At 32.6% G+C, this 17,832-nt stretch overlaps 1 protein-coding gene across 3 annotated transcripts; it reads right to left on the reverse strand.

The window, feature by feature from the left end:
• Window positions 1–5,580: 5,580 nt before the first annotated feature.
• LOC107954151 (uncharacterized) lies at window positions 5,581–12,562 on the reverse strand. 3 transcript variants are annotated; one of them, XM_016889628.2, is made up of 15 exons: window positions 12,198–12,562; window positions 11,435–11,837; window positions 11,164–11,341; window positions 10,934–11,073; window positions 9,675–10,530; window positions 9,406–9,506; window positions 9,044–9,188; window positions 8,896–8,964; window positions 8,755–8,800; window positions 8,182–8,651; window positions 7,763–7,842; window positions 7,125–7,260; window positions 6,600–6,792; window positions 6,204–6,286; window positions 5,581–6,114 (listed from the first exon to the last, which is right to left on the reverse strand). In XM_016889628.2, exons 1-15 carry the CDS (start codon window positions 12,295–12,297, stop codon window positions 5,992–5,994), a joined length of 3,123 nt encoding a protein of 1,040 aa, XP_016745117.1. In that variant the 5' UTR covers window positions 12,298–12,562; the 3' UTR covers window positions 5,581–5,991. The 3 variants fall into 3 exon arrangements, with proteins under 3 accessions (XP_016745117.1, XP_016745118.1, XP_016745119.1); XM_016889629.2 differs by having other exon boundaries at window positions 11,435–11,742; window positions 12,198–12,331; XM_016889630.2 differs by lacking the exon at window positions 12,198–12,562 and having other exon boundaries at window positions 11,164–11,357; window positions 11,435–11,552.
• Window positions 12,563–17,832: the final 5,270 nt, after the last annotated feature.

Genomic DNA, 17,832 nt, shown 5'->3' on the forward strand with positions numbered 1-17,832 from the left:
CTCCACCCATGAATATCAATAAAAGATTGGAGCAAGAGGACGGAGAAGAAATGACAGATGCAAGGAGGTTTAGAAACTTGGTTGGAGGTTTAATCTATTTGACTCACACTAGACCCGATATTGCATTTTCTGTTGGTGTTATTTCCAAGTTTATGCAGCAACCTTCAAAGGTTCATTATGGAGCAGCAAAACGAGTCTTGCGATACATTGCTGGAACTTTGGAGTATGGCATTTGGTACTCAAAAACTTCAAATTTCAGATTGTATGGGTTCACAGACAGTGATTGGGCAAGTTCTCTAGATGACAGAAGAAGTGTATCAGCATTTGTTTTTCCTCTAGGTTCTGGGGTGATCACTTGGAGTTCTAAGAAGCAAGCTACAACAACATTGTCAACCTCAGAGGCTGAATATGTCGCAGCAACTACAACAGCTTGTCAAGCCATTAGGCTAAGGAGAATGTTAACCGATCTCCAACAAGAGCAGAATGTGCAACTACCATATTTTGTGACAACAAATCCACGATCTCCATGACAAAGAATCTAACATTTCATAGTAGAACAAAGCACATAGATATTCGTTATCATTTCATTCGTGATTTGGTAGCAAAAGAGGAGATATCTTTGGAATATTGCGACACTGAAGAGCAGCTGCAAATATGTTAACAAAAGCATTATCAAAAGAGAAGTTTTGCTATTTTAGAAGTTTACTTGGTGTCTGTAACTTTGAATTAAGGGGGGTGTTGAGAATAATTCAAAATAACATATTAGTAGGATGTTTAGAATATCTTGGTAGTATCTTGGTAGTTTCAGATTTTTTAGTTTGACCAAATAATTCGTTAGCTATTTTTATGTTAAGTTAGTTTCCATGTAAGCCTATAAATATAGGCATTTATTCTTTGTTTTTACTTATTCAGAATTCATTAATAAGAGAGCAAATTTCCTACATATTTTTTTATCTCTCTCACGTTTTATTCTCCAACACTACTAGTTACTAAACATCAAAGTTAACGATCAATTTCTAGAACTAGAGATTCAATAAAGACCCATTGAAGAAATTAAAAAAAAACGAAAGGGAAATTAGAAGAAAGCAAACCTGGGTCTGAGTATTGGTGTGGTGGAAGAGAAATGGATAGCAAAAAGGTGTGAAAATGGTGGATCTAAGTTTTCCCGATCTGATTGAGATTGTAAGGAAGAAAGAGATAGGATTTGTGTTAAGTGAAAATCGGTTGCTAAGTGCTGAGAAAACGTTCGGTTCTTGGAGGAGAGAAAATAAATTGGGCTGGGTTTAATTTAACCTTTTTGAGGCCTATGGTATTTACCCTATAAAATTCGGTTAAACCAAAAAAATTCAGTTAACCGACTGGTTTCAAACCGAATTAACCGTTAACCGAAAAATCAAAAAATCTTTCACCGACCCCCGACCGAAAAAATTTGGTTAACCAACCGATTAACCGAATTCAGTCGGTTAACCAAATTTTTTCGGTTTTATCCAAATTGTGCACACCCCTACTCAGGGGTAGTGGTTAGAGATGAAAATGTCATGGTTATAAGCTCAAAGATAGTCATGTGTGAGAACATACGGTCAGTTTTTACAGTAGAGGCGATGACGTGTCTTCAGGTGATTCAGTTAGGGCTAAATCTCGGGTTGTCGGCGGTAGAAATTAAAGAAGACGCTTGATCGGTGATAAGGAAACTACAGGCAGAGGGGATAGATAGATTTGAGATTGAGATTTATATTAAAGATTCAAAGTAGTTATGTACAGGTTTTGACTCTTGTGCTTTTTTATTTACCCACAGAGAATCAAATAAGGTTATCCATATCCTAGATGAAGGGGACTAAAGAGGGGAGAATAGTTATCTGGTGAATAGTATTCCTCCTTATGCTGCGGAAGAGGTGGAAACGAATCGGCGATGGACGGATACCCTGAACATAAGTTGGAGAAGATGAATCCCAATGGATGAATTAGAAATGAAGTGGTGTATTGATGAAAAGTTTGAAGATAAAATTTTTATAGCTTTCTAAGAATAAATTGTTGCTTTTCAAGAGTTGAGGCTGATTAATTGAATAGCTAAGACATCGGAAGTCTCTAAAGCTACCTCTCACTTTAACTGGATCTGGGTTTTGTTTAATTTTAAGACTTTTGGGCCGTGTGTTTTATTATGTTTTGGAATTTTATTTTAGTTCGTTTGTAAGATATTTTTCTTTGAGCCTAAATAGTTCTTGAATAAAATATCTAGGTATTTTATTTCAAAATATAAAATTAAAAAAATTAGAAATATTTTCTTATCATTTGTAATTGGATCACAAAAATGTGGTTGTCATCCAACCTAACAAGAGTATTTGTCATTACAAAATTCAATTAAAATGAATAAAAATTGAAATACAAAATTAAATCAACAAGAACTTAAGAGAAATTTAATGAAAATTTTAGAACTAAAATCTTGAGAGAATTGGATTTGAATGAAAAATGGAGAAAATGGCTTAGTTTTACGTAGCAATTAAACTAGTCATTGGAGTTTTTGACCGTTGGGGATGTTATAGTTGGGGAAAACGTGTCCAACGGGGCGCGCTTTTCTACACAGTTTGCAAAATGCATCCAGTGAGGTACGCTTTCTTGCACAATCAGCAAAACGCTCCAGTAGGACACGTTTTCATATTCTCTCTCCAAAATTGACATATTCCAATAAATATGCCATAAATCAACCTAAACAACCAATTTTTTCCAGCCTTTTTGGCTAATTTAGTCATGAGATTGTTTGCGATCAAACTCAAACTCTTATACCTATACCACAATACTTTGTCACTAGGCTAAGAGGTTGTTGGCATTCATTTCTTTCCTTTTATATTAATTTTATGATTAAAATTTATCTCAAATTTAACTTGTTTTCATGATATTCAGTGACAATTCGTTGTTGTCCACCTTTATATATTAAGTATATAATTTAAATTAGTCTCAAATTTAACTTGCTTTCATGATATTCAATTTTTAAATTAGTAGTTCTCTGCATCTGTTATAATAGACGTTGATAATGGTAATAGAACGATCGCAAAGTAATAAGAAAATGAAAAATAAAACACACAGATTTTACGTAGAAACCTTTTCGGGAAAAAATCACGGGCATAGGAGAAGAAATTTACTAATGTTGAAAATTAAATGATACAAGAGGAGTTTCGACTACATCCATTTAAAGGTTGAAAAACCCTATTCTAATAAATGTAAAATAGAAGAAGTGTAGTTCTATACGGATTCTAGGAGTTTGACATGTTTTGAAAATGCTTTTTTTATCTATTTTACATCCTCCAAAATCTGCATTGAAGTAAGCATGCAAACTAAAAGAAGAGTTCTCACAATACCAAAGTCTTAAGTTTGGTGTAACCTTAAGGCACCTAAAGATTCTCTTAATGACTTGTAAATGTGAATTTCTAGGAGATTATTTAAATCTAGAGCATAGACAAACATTAAATATAATATCAGGTTAATCAGAGGTAAGATATAGTAATGAACCAACCATAGACCTATATAGTTTAGTGTCAACTCACTTCTCTCCTTCATCCTTATCAAGAAGTGCTTATTATATTGAATTGAGGCTTCAAGACCTCTATTTTGAATTGCTTAAGCATCTCCTCTATTTACTTGGCTTGATTGATGAAGATGTCATCTTTTGTTTACTTGATCTAAAGCCTCAAAAAGAAGTTGAGTTCTCCCATCATTCTCATATCAAATATACCTTGCATAGTCTTAGAAAATTCTTGGCAAAACAATTCTTTAGTAGTACCAAAAATAATATCATTGTTGAGTATGGCTCTTATTTTAGTCAAATTTGAAAAATAATCTTTCAGTTAAACTCTGTTTATTTGTTTCAATTTAACTCTGCTTATTTGTTTCAATTAAACTCTGCTTATTTATTTCAATCAAACTCTAATTAGTCTAGATTATTTTATTACTATTTGACTTATGAATTTAGCCTATAAATAGACTTTTTGACAACCTTAGAAAAAATACTCATTAGTGATTAAACTAACAATTTTAGAGAATTTTATGTTTACGTTTTGAGGGTTTTTTATTTTCGGGTTTTCGAGGTTTAGTTTTTATCTCCATCTTTTGTACTCTTCGTTCTTTTTCCATTATAGTAAAATTATCTTTGCCTATGGTTTTTATCCTCTTTGGAGGGATTTTTCCACGTTAAATTTGTGTGTTCAATTTCTCAATTTCTTCCACTATTTTTACTTGTTTATTGCTTAATCGAGCCGATCCCCAACAAGTGGTATCAGAGTTAGTTTTATTTTCGTAGGTCATTTCGTTCAGAGATGGTAGCAACAAGGTTTGAAATTGAGAAGTTTGATGGTGTCACAAATTTCAATCTGTGGCAAGTTTGGATGATGGCAATTCTAGTTCAAACCGACCAGAAAAAGGTTGTTACCGGGAAAAAGCCTGAGAATCTAAATCAAATAGAATAGAAAGGACTTGAAGAAAAGGCCTTGTCTACAATCCAATTGTGCCTCACGGATACTATATTGCAGGAGGTATTGATGGAGAAGACATCATCCGCCTTATGCAAAAGGTTAAAAACTCTTTATGCGACTAAGTCTCTGGCTAACTGTTTTGTGTTGAAACAACGTCTATTCAGGTTTCGCATAAAAGAAGGTGAGCTTCTTAGAGATCACATCAGTCAATTCATTACTCTTTTAAATGATTTAAAGAACGTTGAGGTTCAGATTGACGATGAAGATCAAACTATACTATTATTGTGCTGTTTACACCATTATCAAAACACCATTATCAAGCCACTAAAAATTTTTGTGATAAATTCTAATGTGCAAAACATATGAAATTAAAATATCTTATCGTTAAAGAAGAAGTTCAGAAACAATAAGTGTCTATAATGCACTTTAGAATTGGTCTTATAATTTCAAATCTGTTAACTAAAGTCTTACAACCAAAAACATTTAAAGAACATGTATATAGAATGGGTCTTGAAAGCATTGATGAACGATATTTTATGATAATGTAACACTTTGAGCTCATTTATTATGTTTCTAATATAAAATTTGCATATTTCCTGTTTATCATGATATGTGCATATAAAATTGACATATTTCTTATTTATCGTGACGTATTTATTATTTATCATGTTCGTTTAATTAAAACTCAATTTGTTTATTAATTCAAACCTAATTTATACTCCATTCATTTAAAACTCCATTTGTTTATTAACAAACATATTTGCACATCATAAATAACATATTAACCAGCAATCAACGAAGATGTTAGTGAACATATTTTAGGCTTAATTTTGTTATGATAGCTAACATTTTATAAATTTTACTTTTGTTATTTTTAAAATATTTTAGTTATCTTTTATTTTATTTTTATTTTCTAACGATCTTTCAATAAGATGCTTTGGTAGTGAAAATGAAGAGTTAAAAAACAAAAAAATGAAAATGAAGGAGATATATTTTGAAGTATCTATAGTAAAAATATCAACCTTGAACATTCATGTCTATAAATGAACAAATCAAATATACCTATATATACCTATACCAACTATTCACAAAGTAATTCGTCACTAATAATAGAAAATTTTCCAAAACCACTGGTCGTGGTTAGGAATGAATAATGAATAACGAATATCACCGACTTTGTTTCTCAAATGTCCAAAATACAAATGAAGACAAAATTCCAACAGGCAGGCTGCTGATTGCCGACTGAGTAAGCCAATGTATATAACATTCTATACAGACTAAATCTACATTCCTGTACATTTAGAATGTGAGATGAAATGAAAATTTCCTAAAACCCAACAAAACAAAAACATTCATATATATATATACATATATATACCACTGCTTACTAGTAATTTGGTATAGTAGTGAATGTCACAGGCAAAGCCAATGGTGCTGGTTGACTACATCGTTCTTCATTTTCTAAGCTTCCATGGATGTAATTGAGACAACGGCAGACTTCCTTCACAGAAATAGAAACCGCAACTTCCTATGCAACTTTAATATGTTTCTTTCCATGAAGATCCACCACAAGATCCCGCAGCTCAGGGAAAACTGATATGATTACAAGTTCTAATATCGCGTAAGCAAGTTGCTTCACGCATATAGTTGACTGCATTCATAATGACAAAGTCAATACAACCAGAAAGTGAAGAAATTAGGAAAAAACATCAACGTCATGTTAGAAAATAGCAACTCAACCTGAGTGAAAAAATATATATCTCTTGCACATCGTCTGTATTGCTTGTGCCCGATTAAGCTAACTAAGGCTGTCGGAGCGCCATCTGACAAATATTAATCATTTAGTGGTTTTCACCATTAATCAAGTTCTAGCTCCACGGAAAACATATATGAAACATGCTCAACAAATTTCACAATATAAAAATAATCTCAATAAACATGTTATGGACCACGGTAACCTAGACCCAAAAGGACTTCAGAAATTGTCATTAGAAATATAATCATTCAACTCTGGACCAAGGAATTCGATCATTCGAAGCAATGCTCATATGAGAATTGCAAGCATGTGAACCACAGATCCAAAAGTCATGGCAGGTCACCACTATGATCTGACAAAAACAAAGAAAAAAGTCTCACCGAAAAGCATCTTTTTAATGCTGCTTGCTCTACGAGCTGCCTCAAGTTGTTCCTCAAAGGACCCTGGTTTATTGACATTACCCCCACCAAATTGGCTGAAGTTCTGCGAAGGTGTCTGGTTAGGCCGAGTATTCTCGAATTTTCCCTGAATATTCCCTGCTTTTGTAAAGAATGTACCACCTGGCCACAGAATCTGGGGAAAAAGAGGTTATTAAAAGAAAAAGAATACATGTGCATGGCTCTTCAAGAGACTTTTTACTAGGTTAACTACTGAGAAACAAATTAATCATTGTTCTCAAGATTGGGCTACTGCTGACAGCTAAGCCTCAGCCTGTGAAGTTCTCATTGAGAGACCAAAGTAGCCCAACCAATCAGTATACATAGGGCTTTAAGAAACAGAGCCATCTAAAAGTTCATATGCAAGTAGAAGCAGCTCTTAATGACAAAACTCGTGCTTTTACAGCATCAAATGCTGAACCAGATAACACTCAAAGTTAAACTGTCTCAAATTTGTTCAACTCTTACATCTTGAATCCATCGAATCCCTAGTGCAATAGTGTCCTCCCTCCGAAGCCAATAAATCTGCCTCAAAAGCCAGTCATCGATGGCATCCTCCATCACCAGCTGTAATATTTGCTTAGATATCCAGAAGACCTGTCTTCTGCATCAATGAAAAAATGCACATGTTTATGCCAAATTATTCTGAAATTAGGTAAATTTATAACATCATAGCACGCAATTAAAGTTAAACAGGACCACATGGTCTGAAAGACTAGACAGTTGCCACTGGCTAAAAGGAAACCAGGAAAAAGGCTTGAAGTATAACTAAACAATGGCAGCAGACTAATGCCTCTAAACCCATGCAAAGTTAGTGTTTTATCATGCAGCCTGTTTCAGAACAGACAAAGTAGCTATGAGACGCAAGACTAACTTCTCATAAAAGATAGAACAGAAAACACAAGATGTAGTAATTGTTAGTTCTGAGATGGGCAATCAGCTCACCACATCAACCAATCCTATGCTAGGAAAACAAACATTAGAAACACCAAAGTCCAGGTACAATATTATTTTTAGGTTGATCTTTATAATTACCAAATGGTAGAATACGGCATTTTAGCAATTAATTAATCCACAATTATGGAAATGAGGAAAAATTAGCTCACCTTAGCCAGCCTCTCCTCTTAAGCTGAAACACATTATCAACTAGATTCAGCAACGGAACGCTCATGTTAGGAGGTGCCCACTGCAAAAAAATCAATTGTGAACATTCAAATATTACAAGTGAAAGAAAAAAAAAGAAAAGAGATCTTCAAAAATGGTGTAAGCTTAAATAAGCTGAAACTATTCAACCAAAAGATCACTAACAAAAGCAAAGGGCCACAGCCAGATAGACACCAAATGAAAGGTTGCGGTAGCTAGAGAATAGGTGCAACCAACAAAGAAACTTATTTTCCTTGTAATGATACTCACTTTTGGTTGAGATTCTTATGAATGCAATCCAAAATTTTATTGACCAAGTAGCAAAAGTTCTCAGTTTAGAAGAGTATTCTCACAAGAAAACAATTGAGATAAAGAATGATACCTCCGGGGGCATTCCAACTGGATCCTCCATATGGCTTGAGGTTGTGGGGAATTTTATTGCAGGAGAACCTTGCTGACCAAGCAATTCAGTTTTAACACCTAAATTATGTTTCTCAGAGACTAAATTACCAGACTCTCCACCATGCTCTATCACCCTTGGAGGCAAACTTGTGTTCAACTCAAAGTCTGGATGCCAACCATGGCCTTGGGAACCAGATCTATCATCCTCATGACCATGGCTACTATCTTTATCACCTTCTTCGTTATCAGAAGCGCTATGCACTGTCTCCAAGTTACTTTGCCTTGAAATGTCTTTAGCAATCTCATCAGCACTCCATGACAAGGTCCTGCCAGTGACTGAAGAAGAGGCTTCACTAGGGGGAGAAGACGAATCAACAGCTTTGCACATTACGCCATCTGATACTCCTCTAAATTGGCGTACAATATCATCAGCAGCATCGTCCACATTGACTGTTCATACACAAGAGAATCAGAAATGGTCAGGAAATAATCTGAATAAAAAGAGTTATTGTATGCAAGAACAACATGATAACCAGAAACAGAAATAACATACCTGCAAGGGTTCTCATCACTGATGAAGATTTTCCAAAAGAGTAATTCTTCAATACCAAATGACAACCACAAATAGAATGAGATGTCATTCATCCGTAAAAAAACACACTAGCACCCAATTTGATGCGAACAAGATACATACCTTTGAGGAAACACTTAAAAAGTCCCACACTTCATGTTGTTCAGCCACATTAGCTATAGACAACAGATCCTGCGAAAAGGCAACTTAATTGAAGCTCAGGTTTAAAAGCAAACATCCTACAATAAAGAAAGGTCAGGAAGTAAATTACTTCTAGATACTTGTCAAGCTGAATGCAACGCTGGTGAACAAAAGTGTCCTCGGTGCTTGATGAAAATATCCTTTTGGGAGGCAAGTGTAATGTATAATTAGGAATTTCTTTAAGATGTCGATGCAACCGTTCAAAGTTCCTGTATCTGCGGATTAAAAAAAGAAAGTCAAATGAACAATTAGAGAAGAAAATAAAACAAGTTACCGGAGCTTTCAATTGCTCTCTTGTGATGACTACGTTCTGGCTTAAAACTATAAAGACTTTAAAATATCTAAGGGAATTAACTAACTAAAGGCCCTTAAACAAATGACTTTTTCATTTAACACACACATATATGTATAAGAAGTTGGGTGAGAAAAAACCTTCTTTTAACAAACCAAGTTCTGTTTTCAGCATCTGTCACAGCGATTGAATAAACTGCAAATGATTTTGATCCAAGTTTTTCAACATATGCTCCAATAACCTGCAGAGATAGACAGGCATAGCAAATATGATTACAGATCATAGAATGTCTGTGACTGCCAAGCATAAGAAGCTGTTTTCATTTATATCCCACGTCAAATATGGATTCAGCAGGCAGTTCAAATTTCAAATTCACAAAACTCGCAACAATATACACAGGCATGCTCACCCGGCACCTAAGCTTCGGAACATGTGGCTCCTCATTGCGAAGTACTGTATTTGAGGTAATCTTACCCCTATATTCTTCAGTATGCCTGCCAAAATCAGGGCTGTAGAACTCTGAAATAATCGGCTCTCGAACATCTCCTGTAAATACCTTCTTAGTATCAGGTTCAACATTCAAATCGGAGCTACTACTGGATCTCTTAAGCCTACTTTTATTTCCATCAGCAGATTGCTCACTAGCATCATTAAAATTGTTAACATGATGATCTCCTCCAAATGACGATAAGTTGTTGAATTCTGAGGCCAACTGTGTGCCTGCTGTGTTACCATCAAATAATTGAGCATCAAGATTTAAACCGGGCATTGTCTGCATCACAGTTTTCTCTTCACTTCCCGTAGAAGTTCCAACATTATTGGTAGAGATTTCACTTCCTGGATACCCTGTCAACACAGCACTCTTTGTCACAGAACCCCTAGGAATAGCTTCTTGAAATCTTGTGTTTACATATTTTTTCTCCTTCTTTTTGTAGTTTCTTCCTTTTGTCCACATGTTTTCAAGATTTTCAGGGGCAAGAACTTCAGTTCTTCTCTGGGTTGCTGCCTCTAATTTTCGAGCCCAGTCAGCTGGTCGAGGCTGCACTGATTCTTCCTCGCATCTGTTAGAATCTGAATATGTTTCTTTCTGATCATCAAGTCTAGCCAATGTCAAATCAGTTCCCTGACTATTAAAGGACGCAATTTTGCTTGAGGAAGAGACATCACCACGGACTTCAACTGAAGACTGATCAAAACCTTCCACCACCTTAATCATACCATCATTAATGGCAAGTAGAACATATTCAATTACTTCATTGATACACCTGACAACAAAACATAATTGGAAAGAAAAAAGAATAAAGCATTTCTTAATGCAAGCACCAGATCTTATACCAACGGAAAATGGACAACCATGAATAACCTTTTAATTTTAAACACACTCCCTTCTTTTACCTACAGGGAGCAAGAGCAAGATTCTAACCAAGAAACCACTATAGTTCCATAATGTCATTCCACGTAGGATGGTCTGTATTCTAATTGTTCCACTCTTTCTAAAAATCAAATAAACACTAAATAAGAATACATGTCGAAAGAAACTGTCAATATTCTTAACCTAAAAGTTTAGGCTAACTTGCTAAACAGAACTATAGTTTTAACTGAAGTATTAACTACATTCTTCGCTACCTTAAACTTAAACAAACAACAAACCATTGCTCAATAACCTACCCAGGGTTTGCCAAATTCAAAAGAGGTTGCACAACCAAGCAAGTAACAATCTCACGAGCAATAGTTCGAACCAAAGGACATTGAGCTTCTCGTGGTCTTAATACTACTGCTAAAACTCCACCAATAAGCCGTTGAATAACCTGAAAAATGAAAGTGTAAGGATATAAAACAAAAGCAAACCGCAAAATGCAAAGGCAAATTATGTTTTCATCGGAACACTCCACTCACACCTTGTACTCACTCTCTGGTGAAATCAGTGCAGGATGAAGCTCTTCAGAAACCATAAGATGGTGTTTCAGTCTTTCATCCCTTTCTTCGGATGACAATGTTACCATAACATCAACACCTATTGCAGCTTGGTTTCTTCTAAAAAGGTCCAAGTGATCTCCGATCAAATCAACTATATCCCTGAAAAATTAGACAACTGTTTGAAATCTTTGAGCTTTAAAACCTTTTGAACATATTTACAATTTGACAATCCTTCTCTTACTAAAACCCTACCGAGTTAGCAAATCAACAAGGTTTATCTCTTTCGCCCTTCCTGATATTTCACCAATAGCATCCAAAATTACATCTCGCATCAACTCAGGTGCCTCTCTATCTGGAGTAATCTCCGAATACCACAAATCAACAACAAAATCCCTGAGTATTTTATCAATAAGCTCATTGAGAGCAGCCTCCACCATAGGAGAATCAATTTTCCGCTTCCACTTGAGCGGAGGTGATGAGCTGGAAAGACGGGAATCATTCACGGACAACTGTTTCTTCTCCAAGTGAGACAAATAACTCAGAACACCAACTGATTTAACCTTCCATTTGAACTCAACCTCATTACTCAAAATTCGTAATCCAGCAACAATAAGAATTGCTATAGGTAAATTCATCCACATCGATGTACTTGTATCTACATCCATTAACAAAAGCAGAAAACACAGGGAAAAAAACTCGTAAAAGTTCAAAAATCACTTACGATCAATTCCTAATAGAAAAAATTAAACCACACTAACGTAAGATACTAATATAAAACCCTAGATGAATCAATTAATAGAAACTGAAAATCCAGAGTTAAATTTGATTCCAATTAAACGGGAATTGTCCATAAAGCTTCAAGAAGAAACAATTCTAGGAAAATAAAGCATCCATGCGAAGTAAAAATAAAGCATTCGCCACAACAAACAATTTAAACAACAAATTCAAATAGCTAAAAAGAAAAAAACTAACATGGAGCAAATAATTATTCTTGGAATCATATTAATTAACTTACGAGTCAAGAAGTAAGTTACGACAAAGGTAGCCAACGCCCACCAGACCGTCCGTACTTTGGCATCTTCGATCAGATCCTGTATCGTCTCCATCGATTTCATTTTCCAGTTTTTCTTTCGATCTTTTTTTTTCTCCCTCCAATTTTTCTTTCCAATTCGCGGAATTCGATTCCTTGATTTTCAAGAATTTTCAATTCTTTCTTAACATGGAGAAAAATAAATAATCACCAAAAAATAATTTGAATTTTTTTTCTTCGATTAGCTTCAGCAGGGTTTAATATGGAATTAGTCACGAACCAAAAAGAAAGAAAATAATAACAGAGAAGAAAATTAGAGCATCTGGAATTTGTTTCTAACTAAATAAATTTGAAAATGAATAGGGAGATTATAATCAGCTATGAATAGTAGGGCTATATAGGGTTAATATACCATTTGAGGCTTAAGTTTGGCTTCAATGTTCAATTTAGTATTTAAATTTTTTTCTCAATTTAGTACTTAAGCTTTCCTTTGATGTTCAATTTAGTACCTAAATCAAAAGTCATCATGTGGCCCAATGAATTATTAACATGTGTGCACTAATAAAATACATGCGTGCCTTAATTGGAAGAGAAAAAAATTCAAATTCTAAATTAAATATTAAAATCAAACTTAAGTACCAAAGTAAACATTAAAACCAAAATCAAATACATACGACAAAAAACACTTAAGTACTGAAATAAATCTTAAAATCAAACGTAAGTATCAAATAATATATTAATACATGGTAATACTTCTCTCGAATATCAATTAGCCTCTAACCAAATAATAAATTTGGAGGTTTTCTTTCCTTTCATTTCGATATTTATTTTTTCTGTAAAATTTGGTTTCAATCCTTCTATTATACATAAATTTATAATTTAATATTTATACGTTAATTTAACATAATTTAGTTTATTATTATAATGTTATTAGTTAGTGTTGACACCATTTTTTTGTGAAAATGGGGTCGATTTGGATTTGAAAATGAAAACGAAAATAGGAGTCGCCACCAATCCTTTTTGATGAGGTATGATCGGCTCACCTCGAAAAGTGGTTGTTTTTAATAAACGATTTGATTTTATTAAAACAACGATTTTGGTCAACGAAATTCAGAAAAACGGGTTCGGGAGTCAGTTACGCACGAGGAAGGATTAGCACCCTTGATACGCCCAAAATTGGCACCTAGTTGACTACTTAATGTCTTAATGTCAAAAATTGAAAACTTTGAAGAGATTTAAAATACGATCCTTTATTGAAACGTTGAAAATACAATGTATTGAATTTCCGATGCTCGAATGAATGCCGAAAATTTACTTATTTAAAAGATATTTAGCTATCTCGGATTTAAAAAATGGATCATGCCCAGTAAGTTAGGACACGATCTTTTCTTAATTCCCGAGATCATTTAAAACTTGAGAAAAAAAAGGATCATGCCCAGTAAATTAGGACACGATCTCTTCTTAATTCCCAAGATCGTTTAAAACTTGAGTTTGAAAATATTCATGTATTTAGATTTATTGTGAAAATCGAAACCCAGTAAGTTAGGGTACGACCTTCTCGAATCTAAACACGAGATTTTGCTTACTCAAAATCATAATTTATGCATTGAATAAAATTAATCTAACACGAAATAGTAGAAATAAAACATGATGTCAATATGCGTAATAAAACAATAATAAACACGATGATGTAAAAATAATACGAGCAATAGCAACAAAAATAAATAAAATAAATAAAAGGGATAAATCAATAACATACAAAAATGACAAGTATATAAGCAAATAAAATTAAAGCATTCTTTCATAATAATAATGAAAATGTAAATAAATAAATAAAATGAATAAAGTTATAAAAATGTAAAAAGATACATGTATGTACATATATATATAAATTATAAGATATAATAAAAAAATATATACAAGTATGTATATATATAAATTATAAAGTATAAAAAATAAGTAAGTATATATATACCAAAGATGTGTACATATATATATATATGATTAAATCTAAAATTAAATGGCATAAGTGAGTAAATAATAATAATAATAATAATAATAATAATAATAATACAAGGTTAAAAGATATTTAAACTTAGATAAATAAATAGAATAGAAATATAATAACAATAATAATATAAAAATAACAGCATAATATAATAGTGATGAATAAGTAAACTGAATTAATTAATAAAATAACAAAATAACAAAAGAGGACTAATTTGAATTTTAAGACAAAGATTCGGGGTAAAATCAAAATAAAATGAAAGGGAGGGACCAATCTGAACACTCGCATAACATGGGGCACTGAAAAGGTAATTTTTCCTTCCCCAAAACGACATCGTTTCAGCAAGGACCAAACTGAATTCGTAGAAAAATCACGGGGTAAGATTTAAAAAATAAAAATCTTTGATTGGAAAATATTGAAAAAGCGGAAGGACTAAAAGTGAAATTAGCCCTTCCATTGAAAACACGCGGATCACCTTGGAGCCGGTCGGGTCGCACGCGGGGTCGCACGCGGGTCGGCGTTAAACGACGCCGTTTTGGCGCTAAAAGACCCTGAATGAAATGGTGTCGTTTTGTAGCAGTATAAAAACTAAAATTTTTCAAAAAAAAACTCATTTTTTCTTTTATTCCAAAAAAAAACGCCCTCATTCTCTCTCGGCCCCTCTATCTTTTTTCCCATACTCCGACCTACGGCTCTGGCGCACCTTCGCCGTAGGCGGCGACCGGAGGTGCAAGATTGGACCTTTTTTGGTGTCTTTTGAAGCCAGCCGTCCCTAGAAGTAGGGTTCAGGGCCAAATCTCTCGATAGATGGGTCGAACTCAGAAAAACAGGAAGAAACCGTTCGCCTTTCTTCTCCGGCACGACGCAGGTGAGATTTTTTTTTCTTTTTTTGGTTATTTGGTATAACAAAGATAAAAAATAAAAATAAAAATAAAGCAGAAAAATAAAGAGAGACTCGAATGCAAAAAAACCACCTCTATTTATGTATTCTGTTTGTTTGATTTTTTTCAATCGCTTTTCCTACAATATTTGTCCCCCTTTCTCCGATTCATGCTTGGCTTTTATATAGCCAAAGAGAAAAATAAAAAATATAAATATAAATATAAAAAAGCTACTGCCTATATTGCTTTCTTCTCTTTTCTGTCTCTGTTTCCTCTTTTGCTGCTTTGGTTTGTCATTTCTCGTAGGTTCAGCCAGCTGGAGCTATTGACGAGGGTGGAGTTCACGATTTTTGCCATTTTGGTGCAAGGCTGCCATGCTTCGGGCGGTGCACGCGCCGAGGGTGCACATGGGGCAGGCTACGGTGCGAGGGAAAGCATTAGGGTTTAGGTTTTCTTTTCTGAAAACTTTAGGTTGTGGGCTTAGGGTTTTCATGTGGGCCTTTTGGTCCATTGTATTTTTTAGGGCTAGTTATTTTGTAATCTGGATTGTTCTATTTCGGGCCCAGGCATAAATGGGTCATCACAGTTAGTTCAAATAATTAATATCGTTAACTATTATTACATTTTTTTTACTTTTTAATGCAATACTTAAACTGTCCATGACCTTAATCCCTAACTAAAAAGATTATACATAAACCTACGTCCTTCAAGTTGTTGCAACATCAATGATTTTAATAAAGTTAAGACTTAATCGACAATTATTTTTAACTATTTGACTAATTAATAACATTATCAAAATAAAATAAAATAAAATATTATATTATATATAGAGACTAAATTCTAAATTTAAGTATAATAAAAAGAGGAGGAAAAAATTTAACCTTGTTTTCAATGAAAACAGGCATAATGACTTATTTGACCCTCTAATTTTTGGGAAAAAATTATTTTAACCTTCATTTAATTTTTCATCTCTTTTAACCCATAAACTACCTTTTTTTGTCAAAACAACTCAAAATGGAGGGAAAAATTAGCAAACGTTAACTTTGCTAACATGGCATGTACATGACCATCTATGTGTGTGTCATGTCAGTAATTAATTATTTTTTAATTAAAAAATTATAATATTTTAAAATTATCATGGAAGAAATTTATAATTTTTCATATTTTCTAAAATTTTAAATATTTTTTGAATTTTATAAAATTTTAAAAATATTATATAATTTTAGGAATTTAAAAAAATATAAATAATTGTTGAAATGGCATGACACTAGAAAATATCAAATTCTATGTTTTTAAATTCTGTCGACAATGTACTGAAAACATAAATTCTGTCGACATGATTATTCTTATCTTGACAGGAACCCAAAACTTATCCAATTAATTTAAGTTATTTAAATTAGTTTAAATTTTAAAATAATTTAAACTTAAATTAATTTTACCTCAAGATAATTAAATTTGAAACAATTCGACTTTCAAATTTGAATGATTTTAACCTAAAATTATTACAAATTTAAAAATCGAATTGATATAAAATAATTTATATCTAAATTGATCCAATTAAAATTATATTTTTAAACGTAACTAGAAACTATAACATCTAACTAAAGGTTTGAATATTGTATGATAAATCTAAATCATAAAAATAAAGAAAAATAAAATTTATCATAAAATCGAGAGTTATAACATATTATAACATGTAAAAAGAATATTTGATGTAACGTCAGTATGTATATTTTATATACAATTAATTAATAATAAAATAAAATATGTTATTGAATCTCATGTGATGGGTTGATGGTCAAGAGTATTCACTGCCCTAAGTGTGGCTTGGGTTTGAGTCGCGTTAGTTGCATTGGTTGTTGGCGTTTTGTCCTATTATTATAATTCACAACAAAATAACATATTACAAAAAAGATTAAGACTTTAAAAATATCAAAGTTATCAAGGTTAACAAGTAGAAAGCAATTGGTTAAAATATGCTATCGGTTTTTACTCTTAATAAATTTGAAATTTAGTCATTATACTTTTCGAACTTTTAAATTTAGATCTATTTGTTAACACTATACAAATATTTTTTATTAAATTTATTGGTGTAATATTTTAAAATAAAAGAGTACTTGTTCGGTGGCTATGTAACCAATAAAAATAATGTTTAATAAAATAATTCTAACCGTATAAATACTTGAATTTTGAAATCCAAAAAGTAGAGGTACTAAAGTTCTAGAAATAAAAGTGCAAGAACTAAATTCTAAATTTATGAAAAAATGTAAAAACTTATGACATATTTTAACCAAAATAATTATATTCACCAAATACTAAGCATGATTCAATTATCATTTGAAAATAAATTACATTTAATATATTAGTTTAATTGAAGTAAAAAAAGTATTAATCTTAATTAGTATAATTATCAATGCTAAAAAATTGAACAAATTAATAATATAATATAAAAATAGAATGACCAAATTATACTAAATTGAAGTTTAGAAACTAAATATAGAATTTTAAAAATAGTAGAAGGACCAAAATCAGAATTTTACCTATTATAAACAAAGGGTAGAAGTACAATTCAATCTCGGTCAAGTGGTGGTTGCATTTATATCTATATATATGCAATACATTTCACCTGTAAAATTACCGGAACTCCTAATTATATGTGAACCAGCACTCTTTTCGGTAACTGAAACAAGAACCCAACATCCCATTCGTCCTCTATATAAACTCTGTCTTA

The sequence above is a fragment of the Gossypium hirsutum genome, chromosome D13 (genome assembly GCF_007990345.1).
Source record: "Gossypium hirsutum isolate 1008001.06 chromosome D13, Gossypium_hirsutum_v2.1, whole genome shotgun sequence".
Classification (NCBI taxonomy): Eukaryota; Viridiplantae; Streptophyta; class Magnoliopsida; order Malvales; family Malvaceae; genus Gossypium; species Gossypium hirsutum.